Source organism: Ips typographus, linkage group LG16, assembly GCF_016097725.1.
Source record: "Ips typographus isolate SLU linkage group LG16, UJ_Ityp_2.0, whole genome shotgun sequence".
NCBI lineage: Eukaryota > Metazoa > Arthropoda > Insecta > Coleoptera > Curculionidae > Ips > Ips typographus.
In genome coordinates, this window is record NC_138437.1 from 5905205 (window position 1) to 5924216 (window position 19012).

The 19012-nt window shown below is 33.1% G+C and overlaps 4 protein-coding genes across 6 annotated transcripts; 1 reads left to right on the forward strand and 3 right to left on the reverse strand.

Moving 5' to 3' along the window:
• Nucleotides 1-1080: 1080 nt before the first annotated feature.
• Nucleotides 1081-4662, reverse strand: LOC145739211 (prolyl endopeptidase). 2 transcript variants are annotated; one of them, XM_081994642.1, is made up of 13 exons: nt 4503-4662; nt 4349-4445; nt 4090-4297; nt 3833-4036; nt 3481-3563; nt 3289-3428; nt 3071-3230; nt 2820-3020; nt 2578-2763; nt 2050-2312; nt 1643-1992; nt 1403-1593; nt 1081-1332 (listed from the first exon to the last, which is right to left on the reverse strand). In XM_081994642.1, exons 2-13 carry the CDS (start codon nt 4412-4414, stop codon nt 1267-1269), a joined length of 2118 nt encoding a protein of 705 aa, XP_081850768.1. In that variant the 5' UTR covers nt 4415-4445; nt 4503-4662; the 3' UTR covers nt 1081-1266. The 2 variants fall into 2 exon arrangements, with proteins under 2 accessions (XP_081850768.1, XP_081850767.1); XM_081994641.1 differs by having other exon boundaries at nt 4349-4452; nt 4503-4659.
• Nucleotides 4663-5355: 693 nt separating this feature from the next.
• LOC145739213 (uncharacterized) lies at nt 5356-6781 on the reverse strand. The gene is made up of 5 exons (XM_081994645.1): nt 6601-6781; nt 6368-6541; nt 6136-6300; nt 5900-6082; nt 5356-5842 (listed from the first exon to the last, which is right to left on the reverse strand). Exons 1-5 carry the CDS (start codon nt 6730-6732, stop codon nt 5552-5554), a joined length of 945 nt encoding a protein of 314 aa, XP_081850771.1. The 5' UTR covers nt 6733-6781; the 3' UTR covers nt 5356-5551.
• A 117-nt stretch (nt 6782-6898) lies between these two features.
• Nucleotides 6899-10858, forward strand: LOC145739209 (uncharacterized). Its single transcript, XM_081994637.1, has 6 exons — nt 6899-7334; nt 8137-8356; nt 8467-8594; nt 8651-8807; nt 8861-9005; nt 9057-10858. Exons 1-6 carry the CDS (start codon nt 7290-7292, stop codon nt 10852-10854), a joined length of 2493 nt encoding a protein of 830 aa, XP_081850763.1. The 5' UTR covers nt 6899-7289; the 3' UTR covers nt 10855-10858.
• Nucleotides 10859-11016: 158 nt separating this feature from the next.
• On the reverse strand, nt 11017-17778 carry Cand1 (Cullin-associated and neddylation-dissociated 1). Of its 2 annotated transcripts, XM_081994634.1 has the most exons (17): nt 17435-17778; nt 17163-17332; nt 16897-17110; nt 16550-16842; nt 16160-16322; nt 15556-15808; nt 15290-15497; nt 14923-15232; nt 14074-14653; nt 13715-14021; nt 13460-13658; nt 12874-13131; nt 12634-12822; nt 12337-12580; nt 11568-11636; nt 11351-11497; nt 11017-11214 (listed from the first exon to the last, which is right to left on the reverse strand). In XM_081994634.1, exons 1-17 carry the CDS (start codon nt 17474-17476, stop codon nt 11090-11092), a joined length of 3771 nt encoding a protein of 1256 aa, XP_081850760.1. In that variant the 5' UTR covers nt 17477-17778; the 3' UTR covers nt 11017-11089. The 2 variants fall into 2 exon arrangements, with proteins under 2 accessions (XP_081850760.1, XP_081850761.1); XM_081994635.1 differs by lacking the exon at nt 11568-11636 and having other exon boundaries at nt 17435-17776.
• Between the last annotated feature and the right edge of the window lie 1234 nt (nt 17779-19012).

The following is a 19012-nucleotide window of genomic DNA, read 5'->3' on the forward strand; positions in this document are numbered from 1 at the left end:
AGTCAGAACTTTCAGTCTTCAAAAATTACAATTTCCAACCCGTAATAAACGTAGCATATTTTAGTTTTGTAGGAAAATTATGTATAAACTAAAAGGTTTTTTTAGATTAGACTGCGCAAGAATTCACTCATAAATTCGCTTTATTACTCACATAACCAATCCAATACATAAATATATCCTAAGACTCAAAAATTTTGATACACAAATATAGCAGAACTCAATGTTCAAAAACCCCCTACACGTGCTGACACGATTAGAAGAAATTAAAAAACTTAATTTAAAGGACTAAAATAACAACAATACTATTAAACTAAATATATTTATAAAAGATATGTACAGAGACAGAAGATATACAAATTTACATACTAGACAGAACTGTAGCTCTCTCTATAGTTGGATTACTTCAATTGAAAAATGTAATTCAATAACTTCCATAGTAACTGCACAGAAAACAATTTCAATCTGTATTTTTTACAGAATTGTGAAAAAGTCTAAAGGAAAAAATTTAGCTAGTTTAATAACTACTTACCAAAACCTTAGAGATAAACTTTGTCCTTAGGGGCCTCAGAAGCTATATTTATACACATTTTCTTAGACATGTTTAGTGAGCAAAAGTCAAAACCATGTGAATGGTTACCTACTTACGAAGCTTTAATTCCTCGTAACTCGTTCACATGGTAAGATTCAGGGAAATGTTAGGACAAACATTGTAGAAAATTTAATTTTCTGAGAAAACCTTAGAGGGACATTTGGCCCTCAACAACGTCAGAAGGGAGTTTTTTCCGGAAGACTAAGGTCTGTGAGACCCTGAAAAACAATTTCAACCTTCTGTACTTTTTCCCTTGACAGAATTGAGAAAAAGTCGAGAAAAATGTAGTAAGTAATAGTTTACCAAAAAACCTTAGAGAGAAATGAATTCATGTAGTGCAGCTACTTTACAGAAGCAATTCAACTTACTATTTAAAATGTAATATTACATTAATAAATTTTAGAGTAATTGGGACAGCTCTGATACTAGATATGGACATTTCGAAATTATTATCAGAAAATTTTGATCTATCCAAATGCGAAATAAAAGTCTTTCCTTGTCTGTAAACATGTTTTATTCACCACAATAATATTTCAAATATAAGTATATAAAGGACAGGCAAAAATCATTTTTTTTTCTTCCATATAATTCATAGTAAATGTGCTCCAACTTAAATTACTTAATTTCAGTTAATTAATGTACGCTCTTTGCTAGTAAATATCAAACGGCCAGCCATTTTAATCTCGGACTGTTAATCCTAAGGACTTGGATATGAAACAAAATATTTCAGTAATTTCGTCAATCTGTAAAACAATTTCAACAAAAAGTCAATCAGGTAAAAAACAAATTGTTTCTTGAGATGTTTAAACTTACAATTTTTGCGGTAGGTTTTCCAGCTCCATGTCCTGCCTTAGTCTCAATACGAATTAAAAGCGGATTTTTCTGTTGAGGTAGACTTCCAACTTTGTACTGTAACTCAGCAATAAACTTCAAAGAATGCAGCGGAACCACCCGGTCATCGTGATCGGCTGTCAGAAGAAGTGTAGACGGATACTGACCTCCGTCTAAAAACTTAATTAACACAAAAATTCCAAAACAACCGTTAAAACTTACTTTCAGGAATCTTAATGTTGTGGAGAGGTGAGTACTTGTATAAATAGCCGAAACCTTCTTCATCTTCAGCACACCCATAATCAGATTTCCAAGCGTATCCAATAGTAAACCTGTGAAATCTTAACATATCTAAAACTCCCACTTGTACTATAGCAGCTCCAAATAATTCAGGTGCTTGGTTGATACAAGCGGCAACTAAAAGACCACCATTTGATCCTCCTTGGATCGTTAATTTATTGGCACTGGTATAGTTTTCTTCAATTAAGTACTTGGCTGCATATTGGAAATCGTCAAAGCAGTTTTGTTTGTTGGCAAATCTACCTCCGTTATGCCACTTATCACCGTATTCCCTAAAAGTTTGTGAATGTTTTGTTTAACTACAAACACGAACATTACAGGTGCCTTACCCTCCTCCACGAATATTAGGAAGCGCATATATCCCATCAAACTGATTAACAAATACCAGCCGGGACACTGCAAATGAAGGAGTTAAATTCACATTAAACCCTCCATAACCATACAGCAAACAAGGACTAGAACCATCCTTTTTAAAACCAACTTTGTTTATTAAAAACATTGGCACCCTTGTACCGTCTTTACTCTTGTAAAACACTTGCTTAGCTTCGTATAACGATCGGTCTAGATCTCCTACTTTAGTTTCATGATACACCTAGAATAGAAAATTTATATGTCAATAAAGAAACACTAAAATTATAGTTACTATTTGAATTTGTTAGTTAATTGATAGGAGCATAATACAGGCGTAAGTAGTAAATAAAGCGAAGTAATTAAATAAGTTGTAAAGATTACTTTTTCTCTTCTGTTCATTAGGATCTATTTACCTTTATTCAAAAACACAACATTCAATTAAAAAACAGTTGTATAAAGAAATATTACAACAACAGTGTAATACAATTTACATACAAAACAAATACCTCTTCAGTGATTTTTCCTCCATCAAACTGCACTCTAGAAATAACAGTTGGAGTCAAAAACGACGTAACACTATAAAACATCTCTGTGTGATATCTCTTTCCAGTAATTTCACTGACTGTACCCATGTCCAGGCTAAAATCGTGTATCTTCTTTCCTGTTGTTATATCAAATATGTGCATTGTATGCTAAGAAGATTTAAAATTATTTTAAAGTGATTCCTTCAAAAATGTCAAATAATTACCTTAACATCTTTTAAGTAACAAACCACTAGCATTGTATTGTTAATTACGTGAATGTCATCAAGAACATCATTTGGATTTTCTGGAATTAAATCTTTCCACTCTGATTCTGCTGGGTTGTTAAAGTCAATTTCAACAATACGATAGTTTAACGCATTTTTGTTAGTTCGGAAGTAAAATTTACTTCCTATGTTAGTTATGTACTAAAAGAAATATTATGAAATGGACGCATCATGAAAACTGAATACAGTACTTCATAATCAGCTTCAAATGTTGTAACCACTGGAGTTAGTTCCAGTTTCTTTGAAACCTTTTCAGAATCATTAATACGAGCAAAATAAATGAGGTAGTTTTTGCAGCCTTTAATTGGTGTAATTACGAGGTAGGATCCACAATGACTAACAGTGGCAGCTCTACAATGTTAATTTCCATTGCAAACACTTTTAAACTTGTATAAAAGCAAACTCTTACATTCTGAGTTCTTTATCATCAAATTCAACAGCCTCTACATCTTCAGACTGATCAGTCCCTAACTGATGATAGTAAAGTTTTTGACTTTCACTTGAGGTAGTTTCAGAACCATCAGCTTTGCCTGCTTGATTTAGGTAAGCCTAAAACAGCTTATATTGAACCAGTTACAAGAAAATGAAATGTGTCTAGTACCCCATAGAAAAATCCTTTGTTATTATGCATCCAAGACATTGAAGAATATTTAACTTTTTTAAGGACATCTGGATAATCTTCACCTATAATTTTTTAATGAATTACAACAGAATACAGCTACTAGGTATAAATAGCACTGTTAACATTTTAGTTAAATTTAGTATTGTTTAATGTAAAAAAAGGCACTATTTAATGTATTTAATATGCACACTGACCATATTACATAGATGACAATAGTAAAATAGTTTTTACCTATTATTGCTCAACATTTCTTTCAAAATTTATATTTTACACACACAAGAACATTCATAAGCTACTTGCTACAGTGATCCTGAAACAAAACAAATCTTACCAGTCTCAACATTTTTAAACCGGATTTCAATCCAATCAGAACCACTAGCACTTAATCCATAAGCAAGTGTTTTGCCATCCTCTGAAAAGCTAATTCCAGATAAGGCTACAGTGCCATCATCAGACAGCAAATTTGGATCCAAAAATACTGTTCCCTTATCTTCTAAATTCTCTTGGACAAATATAACACTCTGATTTTGTAATCCTAAATCAACAACCACTTAAAACACAAAGCTACTTTGTCATGAATAATTCAACCTGTATTTCTGTACTGATAATATTTGTTGCCTCTTTTAAAAGGTGCAGAATATCGAGGGTAATTCCAAAGTTTGGTTATTCTGCTTTTGATAGTCTCCTTATAAGGACAGCTATCCAAATAAGGCCTAGTAATTTCATTCTGAGCATCAACAAACTGCTTAGTTTCTTCTGAGTCAGGATCTTCTAGCCACCGATAAGGATCTGCAACCTACAATTAAATGATTATTATAACATAATCTAAAATACTAAATAGCATTACCTTAGTGCCAAAAAACTCTTCTTGTACTGTCTCGGCCCTTCGGGCATTTGGGTACTTGAAGGACATGGTTCTGGAGAATGTTTTTAATCTGGGCTTCCTAACAACTTTTAATTTTATTGCTAAAATTAGGGCACCATAACAAAAAGGCTATTACCTAAACAAACCAGTCTAAATACACTCTGCATTTATATATTAACTTTATTTACAGATGTGGAAGATTAGATTATTTCCACAAGAATTTGGAACATATTTTTGTTTTTTAAAATTATAATTATAATGACTTTTAAATTTTTGTATAAAGCAATGAATAAAAAAAATATAGCAAGAAGGAGCAATAGCAATCAAAGAGGGGAACAAAAATGGGGGACAGTACGGCTCCCTAAACTGTCAGAAATTCAGTGACGTTAATCAATCTGCTATTGCCCACTATTCACAAATCCACTCGTCAATAATAATTCAACTAATTTAAGTTTGCACAAATTATTCTTTAACGGACCGAAAAGCAAAACAAACAAAAACAACAAATCTTTGCGGTTTTTAGCTAACTTCACATACCACCAAATATAAACAAAACTGTTTTACGACTAACTTCGGAAGTTTCATTCAATTGCGTAGTAGGTGAATGTGGGGGACAATGATGGCGACTTCCGTCTCGGTCGCTTAATACACAAATGGGGTATTTGCTACCTCCTGATTCTTTTTGCTCGAAGGTTTAAAGAATCTGTCAAGTTTCAGTTTTCTATCACTTCAAAGATGTCAAACGTTGCTTCTATTAGCTTCCTTCGATAACCGGTTGTGACGTCACGGCGGATGCTCGTCAGTAAACGCCTGCAAATCCTGCTTCCATTTTATCTCTTTTTCACCCAGTACGGTACAAGCTCCGCGTACTTATTCTACCCTACTTAGAGGGAATTAATACTGGCATATATATCAGGACTCTTGCTGGGGGATTACCCCAGAAGACGATATAAAAATTTCAGTATAAAACAATAGTAATATGATCAGAATTTAAATATAACACTAAGCATTTATTTCAGAATATACCATTTTATACATTAAAATGATGGTAATCTCTACAAACTTTGAAGATGGACATAGTGTAGGTACATGGAGAAATGGGTACCTGACTGTAAATGAGTATTATATTTTAATGCAATAATTAATAAAATTTAACTCATAAATAATTATAAGCATCATTGCATTTTAATAATAATTTTTAGTATTGTAACCATAAACAGTTAATTTTATGGCATCAGGCCCATAAACATAATTATAAACCATCTCGAAGTTAAAACTATTTTTCATATAATAACTGCCAATAGCATCAATAGCAACCTTAAAAGACATGTCTGGAAATTTGTCCTGCAAAGTGTTTCTAAGTCTTTCAGGTACATCCTTCAGGTCTTCAGCTTCTTGAACTGTTGTTACAAAGTTATTTAAAGAAGTTTCTACAATATCTGCGTCAGGTTCTCCTTCGCAACTTTCAACTGCAGCCTAAAAATGTTTCTTGTTTTAGCTTTCTTATTGAAATATAATAAGTTCTTAACTTACGAATAATTCTGGAACAACAGAAGACTTAGAACTGATTACTTTTCCATTGACATCAAACGCCAGTCTACTGGTAAGACCATTTTCGCAAATTTTACAACGAGACTTGTAGTCATTTTCTAATTCATTAACATCTTTTACATGTATGGTTTGGTTAATTAGTGTACCCTCATTAGTACGTAACACCTAAAATTGTACATCCATAATTGGTTGCAATCCAAAAATACTAACATACTTACACTCAAACCATGTGGCATGTACAATTCTTCAATTAAACCAGATTCTTCATAATCAAATGCTGCAAATACATATAATTCTATATTAAATCCTTGTAGCTGTCTGGTTGTAACTTTATCGATAACCTCTTGTTTTAAATCCTCGAATAAAATGATGTCATCATTCACCTTATTGAAAATTATTATTATTAGATATATAAGTATTTTTTTTATTAGTTTTTATATAAATATTTACCTCGTAATCTGGAAGTGCTAGCTCAACAGTCCGGATTTCCTTAAGACTTCCATCCGAATTATAAACATTTTGGGATCCAAGTAAAGTAATATTTTTCAAATGCAAATCCTCCCTTAGTATTTTGATGGTTCCCAGAATTGCCTTTTCTTTATTTTGCTGGTAACTTGTTTCAAACTGTAATTGAGTAAGTTTGAAGACATAAAACTTTGCAGAATATTACTCAATGTAGATACCTCTTCCAAAACAGTAACATCATCAGTAAACTTGTCTACCTTTTTTTGACGCAATTTTGGTAACGGTTTCATGATCCTTGCATTTGAAAAGTGCAAGGCAACCAAAATCATCAAAACGATGATGGTCTTCATTTTGGACTGAAAAGAGCTATAGCTATCTGTATACTAAATGTAACGCCGTATACTGACCTCTGCTGAAGATAATAAGTTTATTTTCAACATAAGTACCTAAGTACCTCATTAAAAACATTATTACCAGGCTGATAACAAACCTCGACAGTTTATTAATTATTGCTTACTATAATAAATAGTCATTACTGATGACACAAACGAGATCATATATGTAAAATATATATCAAAAAGTTAATGCCCCACAGTATATGCAATTTTAAAAACATTTTTGTTCATGATATGGTTGCTTAAATATGCCATTATCACACAAAACCGTTGCTTTTATTTCTTGCCTTCAAAAAGGGACGTTTCGACAGTTTTTTAATTATTCTTGCAAAATCCGTTCAAGTTAAAATTTATAATTAAGAGGATACTACCAGTAAAGGTGGGATACGGTGCAGTAAGGCAACCAGAAAAAAACGATTATTGTAGTATCGTGCGTGTATGTTGTGGTTGACTTGCGTTTTACTTTACTTATACTTTGCTTATGTAAAGTTGAATTAATTTTTGTGCCGAGCATGAAGAAAATATGGATTACCATTATGGTTTTAGTTTTTGCAACAGTAGGTAACATATGTAGCTTTATTAATTTTTAATTAATAAAATACATACGGTATTACTTAATAATTTATAGGGAGTATATTCAGGAACGCATTATTGATTAATTGAAGAAATATTATAGTTGTTAACTGTAAAAATAAATATATGTCCTGGAAAAAGTGCAATTTTCAAGATATCAGTGTGTCCAAGAAAATAGTATACTATAGTTTCTCAAAGATCCTCTTTGTTGGTCTCTATATATCAAATCAAAATACTTGTGTTTTTCAAGATAAAATCAACATTTTGCATTTTTAAGTTGTATAGTTTACAAAAAAATATATAGGGATTGTTTTTTGATTTAAAGTTTTAGCACAAACCTAGCATGGTCCACTTTGTATATATGTTATAAAATCTTTAATAAAGTATACTTATATAGCAAATTTTATTTCTGTGTATATTAGATATGACCGTATATATAAATTACAATTTAAAATTTTTCGGTGTCCCCTGCAGTTTTCCAGGTGCCGATCGTGGAGGTCAAATTTGAATCACCCACCACAACATTGACATCAATCTCTTTTCACAAAGTACGCACTAATTATCTAAAACATCTGATATTTTCATTCAGGTATTTAACCATGCCACTTTCATTAAAATATAGTATCCATTTCTTCATTGTACTTCGATACGCTTCAAAAGAATGACTCCTTAATTAGCAAGGTTGCTTAAGAAGTAAATCGCGCCGATAATATCGCATTTAGTTTCCCTAGTTACGTAAATAACTATTTCATATACACGTAACTCAAATTTAAAACATATTTTTAGTTTCACACCTGCAACTTACATATGTTCAATTCGTACTCGCACACATCAGCGTTTATAAGTCATCCTAGAAGACCTTTAAGGAATATCCAACTCATGGTGGAAAATCATTCCAATTTAGACTGGGAAAATGGATTAAGAGAAGCTGCAATTCAAGCGTTAATTATGGAACATGTTGGAGATAGAAATTTGAAGAAAAGACTTTATTCTGCTCCATTATTAGGTAGGTATATATGTTCAATAAGTTTAAAGAACATTAATAAATGATTAATATACAAAACGTTAATACGTAGTTAATAATACACAAAATATCAGATGTAATCTCATTTACAGGAAAACATGACCTAAAATCAACTTTTGGAGATATTTCCTTAGTAGCGAAAGGACAGCTCTATGTAAATTATGCAGGATATGCATTTGTGCAAGATGAAGATTGCGATTACACATTCAGAAAATGTCAAGTAAGTTGGTGAGAACAAAAATACAGTACCAGATACGTAAGAAATCAAATTTTCAGGATTGGCAATCCCTGAATAACGAGCAACTGCTCGCTTTGTGGTTGATCAAGAAAATTAGACAACACTCCCCCAGACTTCGACATCCCACTTTTGATTTAGAGTATACAATTATTCCAGTTGATCTAAAATATCCCAGACAGTACTTGACTTACGAAGGTACTAAAGAGGTTTTGTTATAATTTTCCTTAATTATTTATTTTTATATAAAGGCAATTACAATTATGATCTTCCTGGACACGTATTCACTCTTAAAAACTTCCCCCTTGAAAAGAATCAGGCAAAAACAGAAATATTAATTTTACAACCTACTGAAGGCAGGATATATTTACCTAAACAGGTTCAAAAGAGCTACAGGTAATTTTTATACTAATCACTTTTTTGTAAATTATTTTGATTGGATTGCAGAGTTTTGACCTCATCAGGTGAACTGAAAATGTTGTATGATTCTCCATCAACACCAACCAACATCATGAAGCAAGTTGTTTATCCCACGGAAATGACCACACATTCAACATCAGCGCCTTTATCAACTACAGGAAAAACTGAAGCTTACAAAGGAATATCAATAATAAACAAGCAAATTGTTATTGCAAACTTTTATACACTTTCACCAGTGAATATTTATATCCCTGTCCCCACTGCATCAGTAAATCTCATGGATCAATTCAGTCATATGACCACTGCTGCCAAAGAAACTATGTTATATACAAAAATAACTTCTATGCAGAGTAGTAGAGGCGACACATTAACAACCACTAAACGCAAAACTTCTGTTACAAAACCATTTTCAACAACATCCACAATAAAAACAACGACGTCAACTCAAAAGCAGAAAACAGAAGTGTACAAAGATGAGACAACACTGAAACAGACTACTGTGACAACTTCCAAAATACCATTATCAACCCCAAAATACAAACCTGCAACAACTGATAGGCAACATAGCTCATCAACTGTCAGAGAACGAACATCTACAACGTCAAAAAAACCAACTTCACCAACCCCCCATCAGCCAGTTTTAGTACCCTCTACACAATTACCATCATCCACCACGAGAAAGAAAGTGTACTCTACCTCTACAAGTACAAAGAAGCACCTCTCAACAACCCTCAAGTCAACTGTAACAACCACCAAAGAAACATCTTTAATAACTTCAACCACAAAGGGTAGTTCATTACCAACTAGTGGTCATCAAACAACCCAAAGTCCCATTAACTCTTCAGGAGCGACACAACCTATGGAACTTCCAACAAGTCTAGAAACTACATCACTGGGCATATTTACCACAACTCCAGTGTTAACCACACCCAGCACCGTTCCAAGTCAAGAAACAGTTACTGTTCCCATGATGGCACCTTTTACAACAACCGTTGAATCACATCAACAAGCAACAAATACTGTGAAAGTGGAAACTACTGTTTACCAAACAGCTGAAAATTCTGAAGTTTCATCTACTAAATCCACGGAAGCCATGGCGAATTTGTCTACAATAGAAGTCATTACGGATGAACGTAATGTGACAACTACACCAGAATATGAGGAGGACCCAATCAAATCAACGACTTCATTTATTACTCCAGCTACTACCCGTAAGCCAAGTACCACTACCGCAGAAAGCGATTTTTTGGTAGAAGATGACGATGGTGGCAGTGAACCTATCTCAAACCAGAAACCATCGAAAGAGTACGACGATGAAGATATTTTTGGTCCTATATCATCTGAAAAGCATCAGGCCTCCAATCAACAAGAACGTTCAACTAAAGTGTATGTACCATCAGATGTTGAGCAGTCCCTTTTCGATGATGACAGAAAATCTAAAGCTCTTCAAGTAAGCACGGAAACGACCTACTTACCGCCTATAATGCCCACTAGTACTACATCACCAAAGTCGACTACAGAAATTAAAAAAAGGCCTGTGTTTAGTGTTTCGAAGAAGCCAATTACAGCATCTGGTGATACTGTTCCAGTGACCAGTCAAAGCTACTTGACGTCAATATCTTACGAAGTAAATAATCGAAAAAATAAAGCAAATTCTGATTTAGCTGGAGATGGCTTGATGACTGATGGAAGTAGTGAAATGATAACACCAGAAGGAGATGGTACAGATGCAGGGAATCGTAGAGTGAAAACAGTGAAACGGTTTCGGTATAAGAGAAAAAAAACTTATAGACGAAATCCTAAAGCTGGTAATAAAAACATATAAAGTATATGACGTGTTCAATATTAATTAATTAATACCCTTATTAACTTATTATTTTTTGATATACAGGTTGTATGGCAAGAAAAATATGTGAAGTAAAAGTCACACAAAATCTGGTCACTGTTTGTCCTCGAAAAATTATAAAGACAATAAATAAAATTAACATTTCAAGGATTAAATACTTTAATCTAGATTTATAAAAGAAACGACCTTAACTAGAACCTTAACAGTTGTACATTTAACTCTGATCCATTACAAAATCCGGATGGGAAGCCGAGTCGCGTTGAATCGATTCGAAAATCGGCTGCAAATCGGACGATCCTTTAATTTGATTGAGGAAATCATTCAGATGAGGATTTTTGTCTAAAAATAAATATTGACATTTTAATTATTTAATTTCGTATTAAGTATTCAGTATTATGCAAGTATTGGCAACAACTATCCGTTTAAAGAAGTTATAGCAAATTGTATATAAAAACAACTTAATTTAGAGACTTACCAGCATCAGGAATATTAAGAAGAGCGACTACAGCTCTCATAGCAGAACGTTTAAGCTCATCCTGTTTTTCATACTCCTGTTTGACGGAGTTTGCTTTCACCTTCAAGGTTAAAGTGGCCCGCAGCGGCTCTATCAGTCTATCTAATCCTGAGGGAAACATTGAAACATCAGAAAAAAGGGAAACACAATATATGTATATAACCATGTGTACGCTTACCCGGATAGCAATACTTGGCTTTCCTGCGGATTTTCCTGCCCCGTAATACGAGGAATTCGGTTTTACGACCTTATTAGAAGAATTTCGTAAAATTAATTTTTAAAGTCATGATATTCAACAATTCCAATTCGCTCACTATTATACAAGTTTCAGACTCATTTTTGTTGGACAGCACGTTTCAAAGTCTACGTTTACTGATATGAGCACAATTATTGCTTAAGTTTTTGATTTGAATTAGTTACAAACATTTAACTCTTTGGTGTGAAGATGATGATTTGAGTAAAAGATATTTATTGTTTGTTTAATAGAAAAATCAGTTTTTTCAACGTATGGTAGTAAGAATTGTAGTATTTTCTTTCTTCTGTAATTTATTTCGTAGTGTCGTAGGGTTAATATTAGTGTAAATAAAAGCTGATTCACTTTCACCTTAGAATAAATAACATTTTTTGTTACTTTTAGTCCCTTCCAAAAAAAGCCCCTTAGTTAATAATCACTATAGCTAAATAGTACCAAAAACACATAAACGCAAATGAAACCCAAAGAAACAAAATTTGGTTAACTAGCTAGTTAGTGATGAGTATATTTTGAGATATTAGTAAAAAATGTGCAAAAGATTTTTAGGTGACTAATAAAAACATAAACCAGAGCAACAAAAACCAACGTGCAATTAATTATTTGAAACAACAAACAACATTAAATAAGCTCAAACACATCCACCAAACACACACCACATATTTACAAAATAAGAATGCAAAAATTATAAACTTACTTTGTAGAACAAATCCTGGGCAAATCTGCGACAACCTAGCTACCATCAAGTAGGTCAGCATTTTAATATCGTAATGATCTTTAAGTCCGGATTCGACGTGGTTAATAAACTCAAATATGTCAATTTTATCCAAACACGAATCCAATAACGTGTACATGCACTCGAATGCGGCTTTTCTTATATCCAAACCGTCATCTACAGTGTGTTTAAAAGGACCCATTTCTACCTCTCGAATAAGATCTCGCTAAAATTAATTACGCGTATAGAAGCACCACAACTAAAGTCATCGGTCATTACCTTGACATTAGTCTCATTGTACAGTTGAGGTAAAATTGTGTCCAATAAATCACGGATCAGAGATGGCTTATTGTGAGCGGCAGAATTAAATGCCACCAAAGCAACTCTTCGGACATTTAAGTCTGGATCTTGCAACGCATTAAGGAACTCCCCAATACAATGCCTCAGAAGGGGATCAATAGTAGCAGGCTAAAATTCCCATTCAACTTTTTTTGTACAAACGGAAAACTCGAAACTGACCTGGTCGGAAATAGTGAATTTTACAGCAGTCACCACAGTAGTTCTCATTAAAGGCGATGGAGAATTGAGAGATCGTTTCAGTTTAGGGAGCAAATTGGTGGGATCAATCAAAGTTAATTTTCCCAAACATTCAGCAACCACATTTCTGGTTCCTTCTTCCTGACATTCACAGTGACAGTATAATTGAGCCCAAATATCGGGTACGAAGGGCAACAGTTGTTCAACACCTTCATTAGTTTGTGAAAGGCAGGTTATAACCTACAAATTTGGTTTAGTTAAAAGGTTTCCGGAAATACGAAGACTGATTAGTTATTACTACTAAATTACTGATATCAGCTTTCAAAGTTGCAGAAAACTGTAAAGTAGGGTCTTCCATATAGCAATGAACAGAATCCTATACACTTATGTACCATGTAAATTATGCCCTTTCTTCTTAATGACAGAATAATAATTCTAATATTGTTTTTAAGATGGATTTTAGAAATTCGGATCAATAAATCAGTCATAAACACCTTTGCCAAAATTGCGACATTTTTCGTTGGAACTTAAAATTACATTTTGTGACTTTAAACAGAGGAAATCTTACCTCTTTAACTGAGTGTAACAAAAGATATTGCCTTTTAGGTTGTTCCTGGCTCTCCCTCAAAATAAACGGCAGGTACTCGTGAAGATTGCCGATGCAAATACAGCCCAACGCGTAACTAGCTGCAGATTTTACCTCTTCACTTACCACAACAAAGGAGTTCAATATGACCTCTTTAATGTTTGGAAGAGGAGTTAAATCTCTAGAATACACAACAAAAAAATAAAACCAATGCAAGTTTCCATTAAGACAGCTTACATTTTTCTTCCAATTTCTCCGACTACAAGCAGCGCAAATATTTGTTGAGAGTCGGATTTGGCTGTTTGAATCTCAGAAACAAATTGGGTTATGACTGGCAAAGCTTGAGATTGGCACGCTACTGTAATGGCAGCTACACATTTTGCCAGAGAATAAAATGCCTGTTTATGTAGAGTGGCGGCTTGGTTACTACGCAGGCTAGTTACTGGGACCAGCAGTAGTTTTAGTAGATAATCATACGAAGCACCCGGTAGGTTACATTTTACTAATGACTTGAAGAAATCTAACATTGATTGAAGAGCCGTGCCTAAAATTAAACACTTTTTATTACTGTATACAATCACATTATGGAAATTTACCTTGCAAAAGCGGGCTTTTAACTAGCACCATAATTTGAGGCATTATACCACTAGTTATGTCCTGCAAAGCTTTAGGATGATGTACAGCAATGGAATTTAAAATTATTAAAGTCCATTGAGCAATATGCAAGTCAGACTCATCCAACAATGGAGGAACTTCGATAATAATGGGTTGAAGCAATTGAACTGTCATTTTTTTGTGATAGTTCTGGATAAGACAGTCAATCAGCTGAAGGGTACTTAGCTTAAGAGCTCTTTGGTTTTTCCTTAGGAACAACGCCAAAATGGGCATTGCTTCAGGCAATATTGGCAAGTCAATTTTAAGAGGTGAGTTGGCAATTTTCTTTAAAGCTTTCACAGCTGTTACTCTTGTAATTTCGTTTCTAAGTCTATCCAAAAATAATGGAAAACAAAAGGGCAGTTCGCTTTTTAATTGATCTCCTAAGTTGCAAATTACTTGACCCATGGTGGAGATAGCTTTTTCTTTTACTTCTTGATCTATATCAGTAGCTTTAAGTCTTACAAGTGTACAAGTATAAATATCTTTAGTATAGGGAGTAAAATCAAACCTGCTGTAAACCTAAAAAAACATCACTCATAAGTCCCAGTAAAATGCATTACTAGAAGAGTTGGTTAAATAGGAAATGTTGTATGTAAACTTACTACCAGTTGATACTTTAAAATCTAGAGTTGGCAATACTGAAAGTTTGTTGAACATTTTCAAAATAATTAATTCAATTAGGAAACTGGTTGTAAATTTCGCATGAAAAACTTCCCTCATTTAACCTGCTCAGTCCCAATACAAGTAAAACAAATTTGGGATACTCTGTAAAAAAATATTTAACTCACTTGTAGGGGTCTGATAACTTTAATTAACTCCTGCAAAACACCTAGAGCTTCAGCCGTAATTTTATAAAAAGGATCGCCAACAGCAACAATAACAGGTTGCAAAATTGTATCAATGTAAGGATGAAACACCGTGGGCGGGTGTGTCGTTAATAAACAATACATAAATGACAATGAATCGATTTTCATATTACTGCTTGCATTTTTTTCACTCAATGAATAAAGAATTCCCGGAATCAAATCACCTATATAGGATCCTAAAGCACCCGGGAGAACCACGCAAACCTCTTTTAAGAGACAAAAACAATCTTGCCTAAAATAATTAAATATGATAAAGCGCAAATTTTATACGGTGTGGTAACCACCATACCTAGTTTTCATACTTTTCTCTTTCATTTGTTGTTGAATGCCCTTAACTAATAAAGACATTTGTCCTTGAAGAAGCGACATAGGAGTCTCTTCCTCATCATCCATAATCATTGCATTAGGATCTAAACTTATATTACCAGTGGATTTAGTTTGACGTAGTAAGGCCATATAAGCATGGAAAATGTCGGACTTTACATTTTCTTCCCGTTCTACAAGAAGTTTACAATTTGTTAGCTGATAACTCTTTGTAATAATGACACTAACAACCTTTAAACCTCGCAATCAATGCAGGGGACAACACTTTGTAAAACTCAGCAAGTAATTCATGGCGGCTACTAATTATTGCTTCTAGACATTTAGCGGCCGATCTGCGCACTTTCCAGCTCATATCATCATCATCGCTATATTCGTCATTCTCTTCATCATCTTCTCCATCCTCCTCCTCAATTACACTACTGTTGTCATCGTCGTAATTGTAATTTGGATCGTATGTCATATATTTTAAGCATATTTGAGTTATCTAAAAAGATTTTAGTAGCATAGTTACAGTATGTTGTCAAATGGAAGGTTTTAAAGAATATTTTAAAATTTCTCATTACTTTCTAAGCATTCAGAGAGCAAATAGAAGTAGTTAAAATACATCAGTCACTTAATAAGTCTGGAGCTTGAGAATATCTTGAAATTACAAAAAGGTCATTTCAATTCATTAATGTGACATTAAATTGTATAAAAAAAACAATAAAACTACACTGTCATTTAGTTCTGAAATATAATTTCACAATATTGGAGATAATGGGAATATAAGTATACAGTTAGCACTAATAAAAAGACCATAACATATTGCTCCTGGGTCATAAAAACTTGTGCTCACCTGTGATATATGAGGTGTAATTTCCTTGGGACATCGTGTAACAAAACTTTCAAATGCTTGCAGACAGTACTCCCTTAGTTCCTCATCCTCAACCTTGCATCTTTCCAAAATGATGGGCATAAACTTGGAAATGTGTTCACCAAATTTATGTCCAGACTGGCGGCTACAAATATTCAATGTAAAGTTTAAAATTCCATAGTAAAACAATGTGTTAAGTAGCTATAATATATTTATTTAAGGTACTCAAAAAATTACTGAAAAAGATTATTTACCTGCTCAGATGTATTATTAAACATGTCTGTCACAATTTTCTAGTTTAAGGCTAACACTAACCAAATAACACTGAATGCACTACTTGCTATACTAACTACTTAAAAAAAAATAACTTACCATACTGCAGCTACACATTGGATGTAGGTGCGTGATTGAGAATTAGATTTATTTAATTCCAAACCATCATGCAAATGATTGATCAGTCTAGTATAAAGTGCATTGTTACAAGATAGAACTAAGTTGCCCAAGGCACATATTGTTCTCTTCCTGACAGCCTGACGGTGAGATTCAAGTTGAGGAATCAAGGCTTGCAGTAGGGTCTGATGAAAAGACTGCAGCAAAGGCCCAAAGCGTAACAGCATATCAGCTATAATGTCCAAAGCTTCCAGTTGAACTGACACATCTTCTTGCTAATAATTTGAATAATAAGAAAAAAACAAATATGCTTATGGTAAATAATTTACTCTCTCAATAGCTGTAGTTAGCCTGCCAGTTATTCTCTTGCAAATGGCACCAGACATACCCATAAGAGACTGGGGCAGTTCTGAGATGACTGTTTTAAGCCCAATACTAGAAATATCTCTCAGTTGTTCTTTGTCAGAAACCATATTAATACAAAGAGCTTCCACAATTGTATCCACTTGATATTCTTTTACTTTGTTAATCAGAGGCCCCAAGCTGAAATAAACATTCCTTAAAAAATATTTTTGATTACTGAGGATGTCCATACCATTTAACAGCCAAATTTTGGACTTCTCCATTCTTATCTTCCAATAACTTTAGCAACATTCTGACTACTTTTCGTTCAGAGTCATCATCTAATTTGATGCTGTCTTTTTGCAGTTCAGTCATCAGATCATTTGTTGCCATGAATCGAAAATCCTTATCAGAAGATTGCATCTAAAAACAAAAGTTTTGTATTGCCACCCCTAGGGCCATTAACTACAGCAATTCTCAAAGAAATGGAAAATGTATATAAACGATTTTGTATTGCAGACTTACCTTTTCCAGAAGATTGGCTATTTGGTACGAGACACTAGCCATGTTGTTGTGTTAAAATACAGTACCTATTAAAAGAATTCCACAAAAAAGAAGATTTCTAACAAATTCTTAAAACATCCTATTGGAAAAAATAAAGTGAGGTTAGAGAAGTCAAAACATCCAAGTAATGGAAATAAAGCAAAAGGCCCTATATGAGAATGTATAGACTGAAATATTTACAATAAAGTAGTGAATAAACGAGATAATATAACCGGCAAATACTTTTTTTGTAATAGTTGTGTGGGGGTTTAAAATTAAAATCACAAAGGTAATTTACAATTCGTAAAAAATCACTGATATTTATTTATTTTATGTGTCAATTGTCAATTCTCAAGTCAGGTAAATGTCAAATCTGGGTAGTATTGTATGTCAACTGTCATAAATTTCAATTAGGTGAAATTAGGGTCAGTTTAATGGTTTAAGTTTATCTGCCGGTTATTTTAATCTGCCCTTTATCGTTTAAATTTAAAATATAGATAAAAGAGGTGTTACTGAACTTATTGACTGTATAGAATTTGTGGAGATTTAAATTATATTTTTGTCCGCAGACTTTAAATAAAGTTGACAAAAATGTAGGGGTTAAATAAGGTGTGCCTTTAAAGGTTCCCCTGAGTTCTAGGTAGTTTTTACTTTACTTTTATATTTTTGAAAATAACTTTCAATGTTTTACTTAATCTTAGGATTTAAGAAATATCACTTTTTCTATATCAGGCTGCTTTGGATTTTAGACCGTCTTTGACTAGCCCATTTATTTGTAATGGTTGTCTCTTTTCACCACCGGTTTGCCATGGATAATTTTCTATATACCTACACACATTTTTATTATCGTTTAAGTATTATTATACTTTCAATGCAAATTTGACCTACTTTAAATTTAAGCTCTTACACAACAAATAATAGTAGGCTTATGAAGGACATAGTTTAACTGAAATAATAAAATATTTATAGCTAAGGATTTAATTACTTAAAATCGAACAAGTTTTCCCCACAGTTCTTGTTCTGTAATTATCAAGTTTGCTACTCAAGCCAAACTAGTTGTAGATCTAAAAAGTTTCTGTTGACTGGCTGATGATTGATGGTTTCTAGATTTTCTATATGATCAATTTTTTGGTACCGTTTGGCTAAGATAGATCTTTCGTCGCTAAATTAATCATTTATACTAGAAAAAACCTTGAGTAGTTATCGATGAGTTATTACTTTTACCAAACGTGAAAATAACGTTTAATAAGAACAAACTTTTTCACGTTAGATGTTTTTTGGGGTTGCCAGTGTAAAGTCTATATGAACTTTGAGGTTTAAAGGTTTTTACGGTGTAAGAATTACTTATTTATTAAGTACAAATACAAGTAAAACATATAAATGTAAAAAATTAAGAGTGAAATGGTAAAAAGCACAATAAATGAAGAAGAATCCAAAAAAATCTTAAAATCAAAAATTTGACTGTTCACACTTTCTGGATGTCCTGGAAATCCTGCAAACCTTTATACAGAACATAATTAAACATCTTTCAAATTTGTTAGTCACTTTTAACTAAGTCAC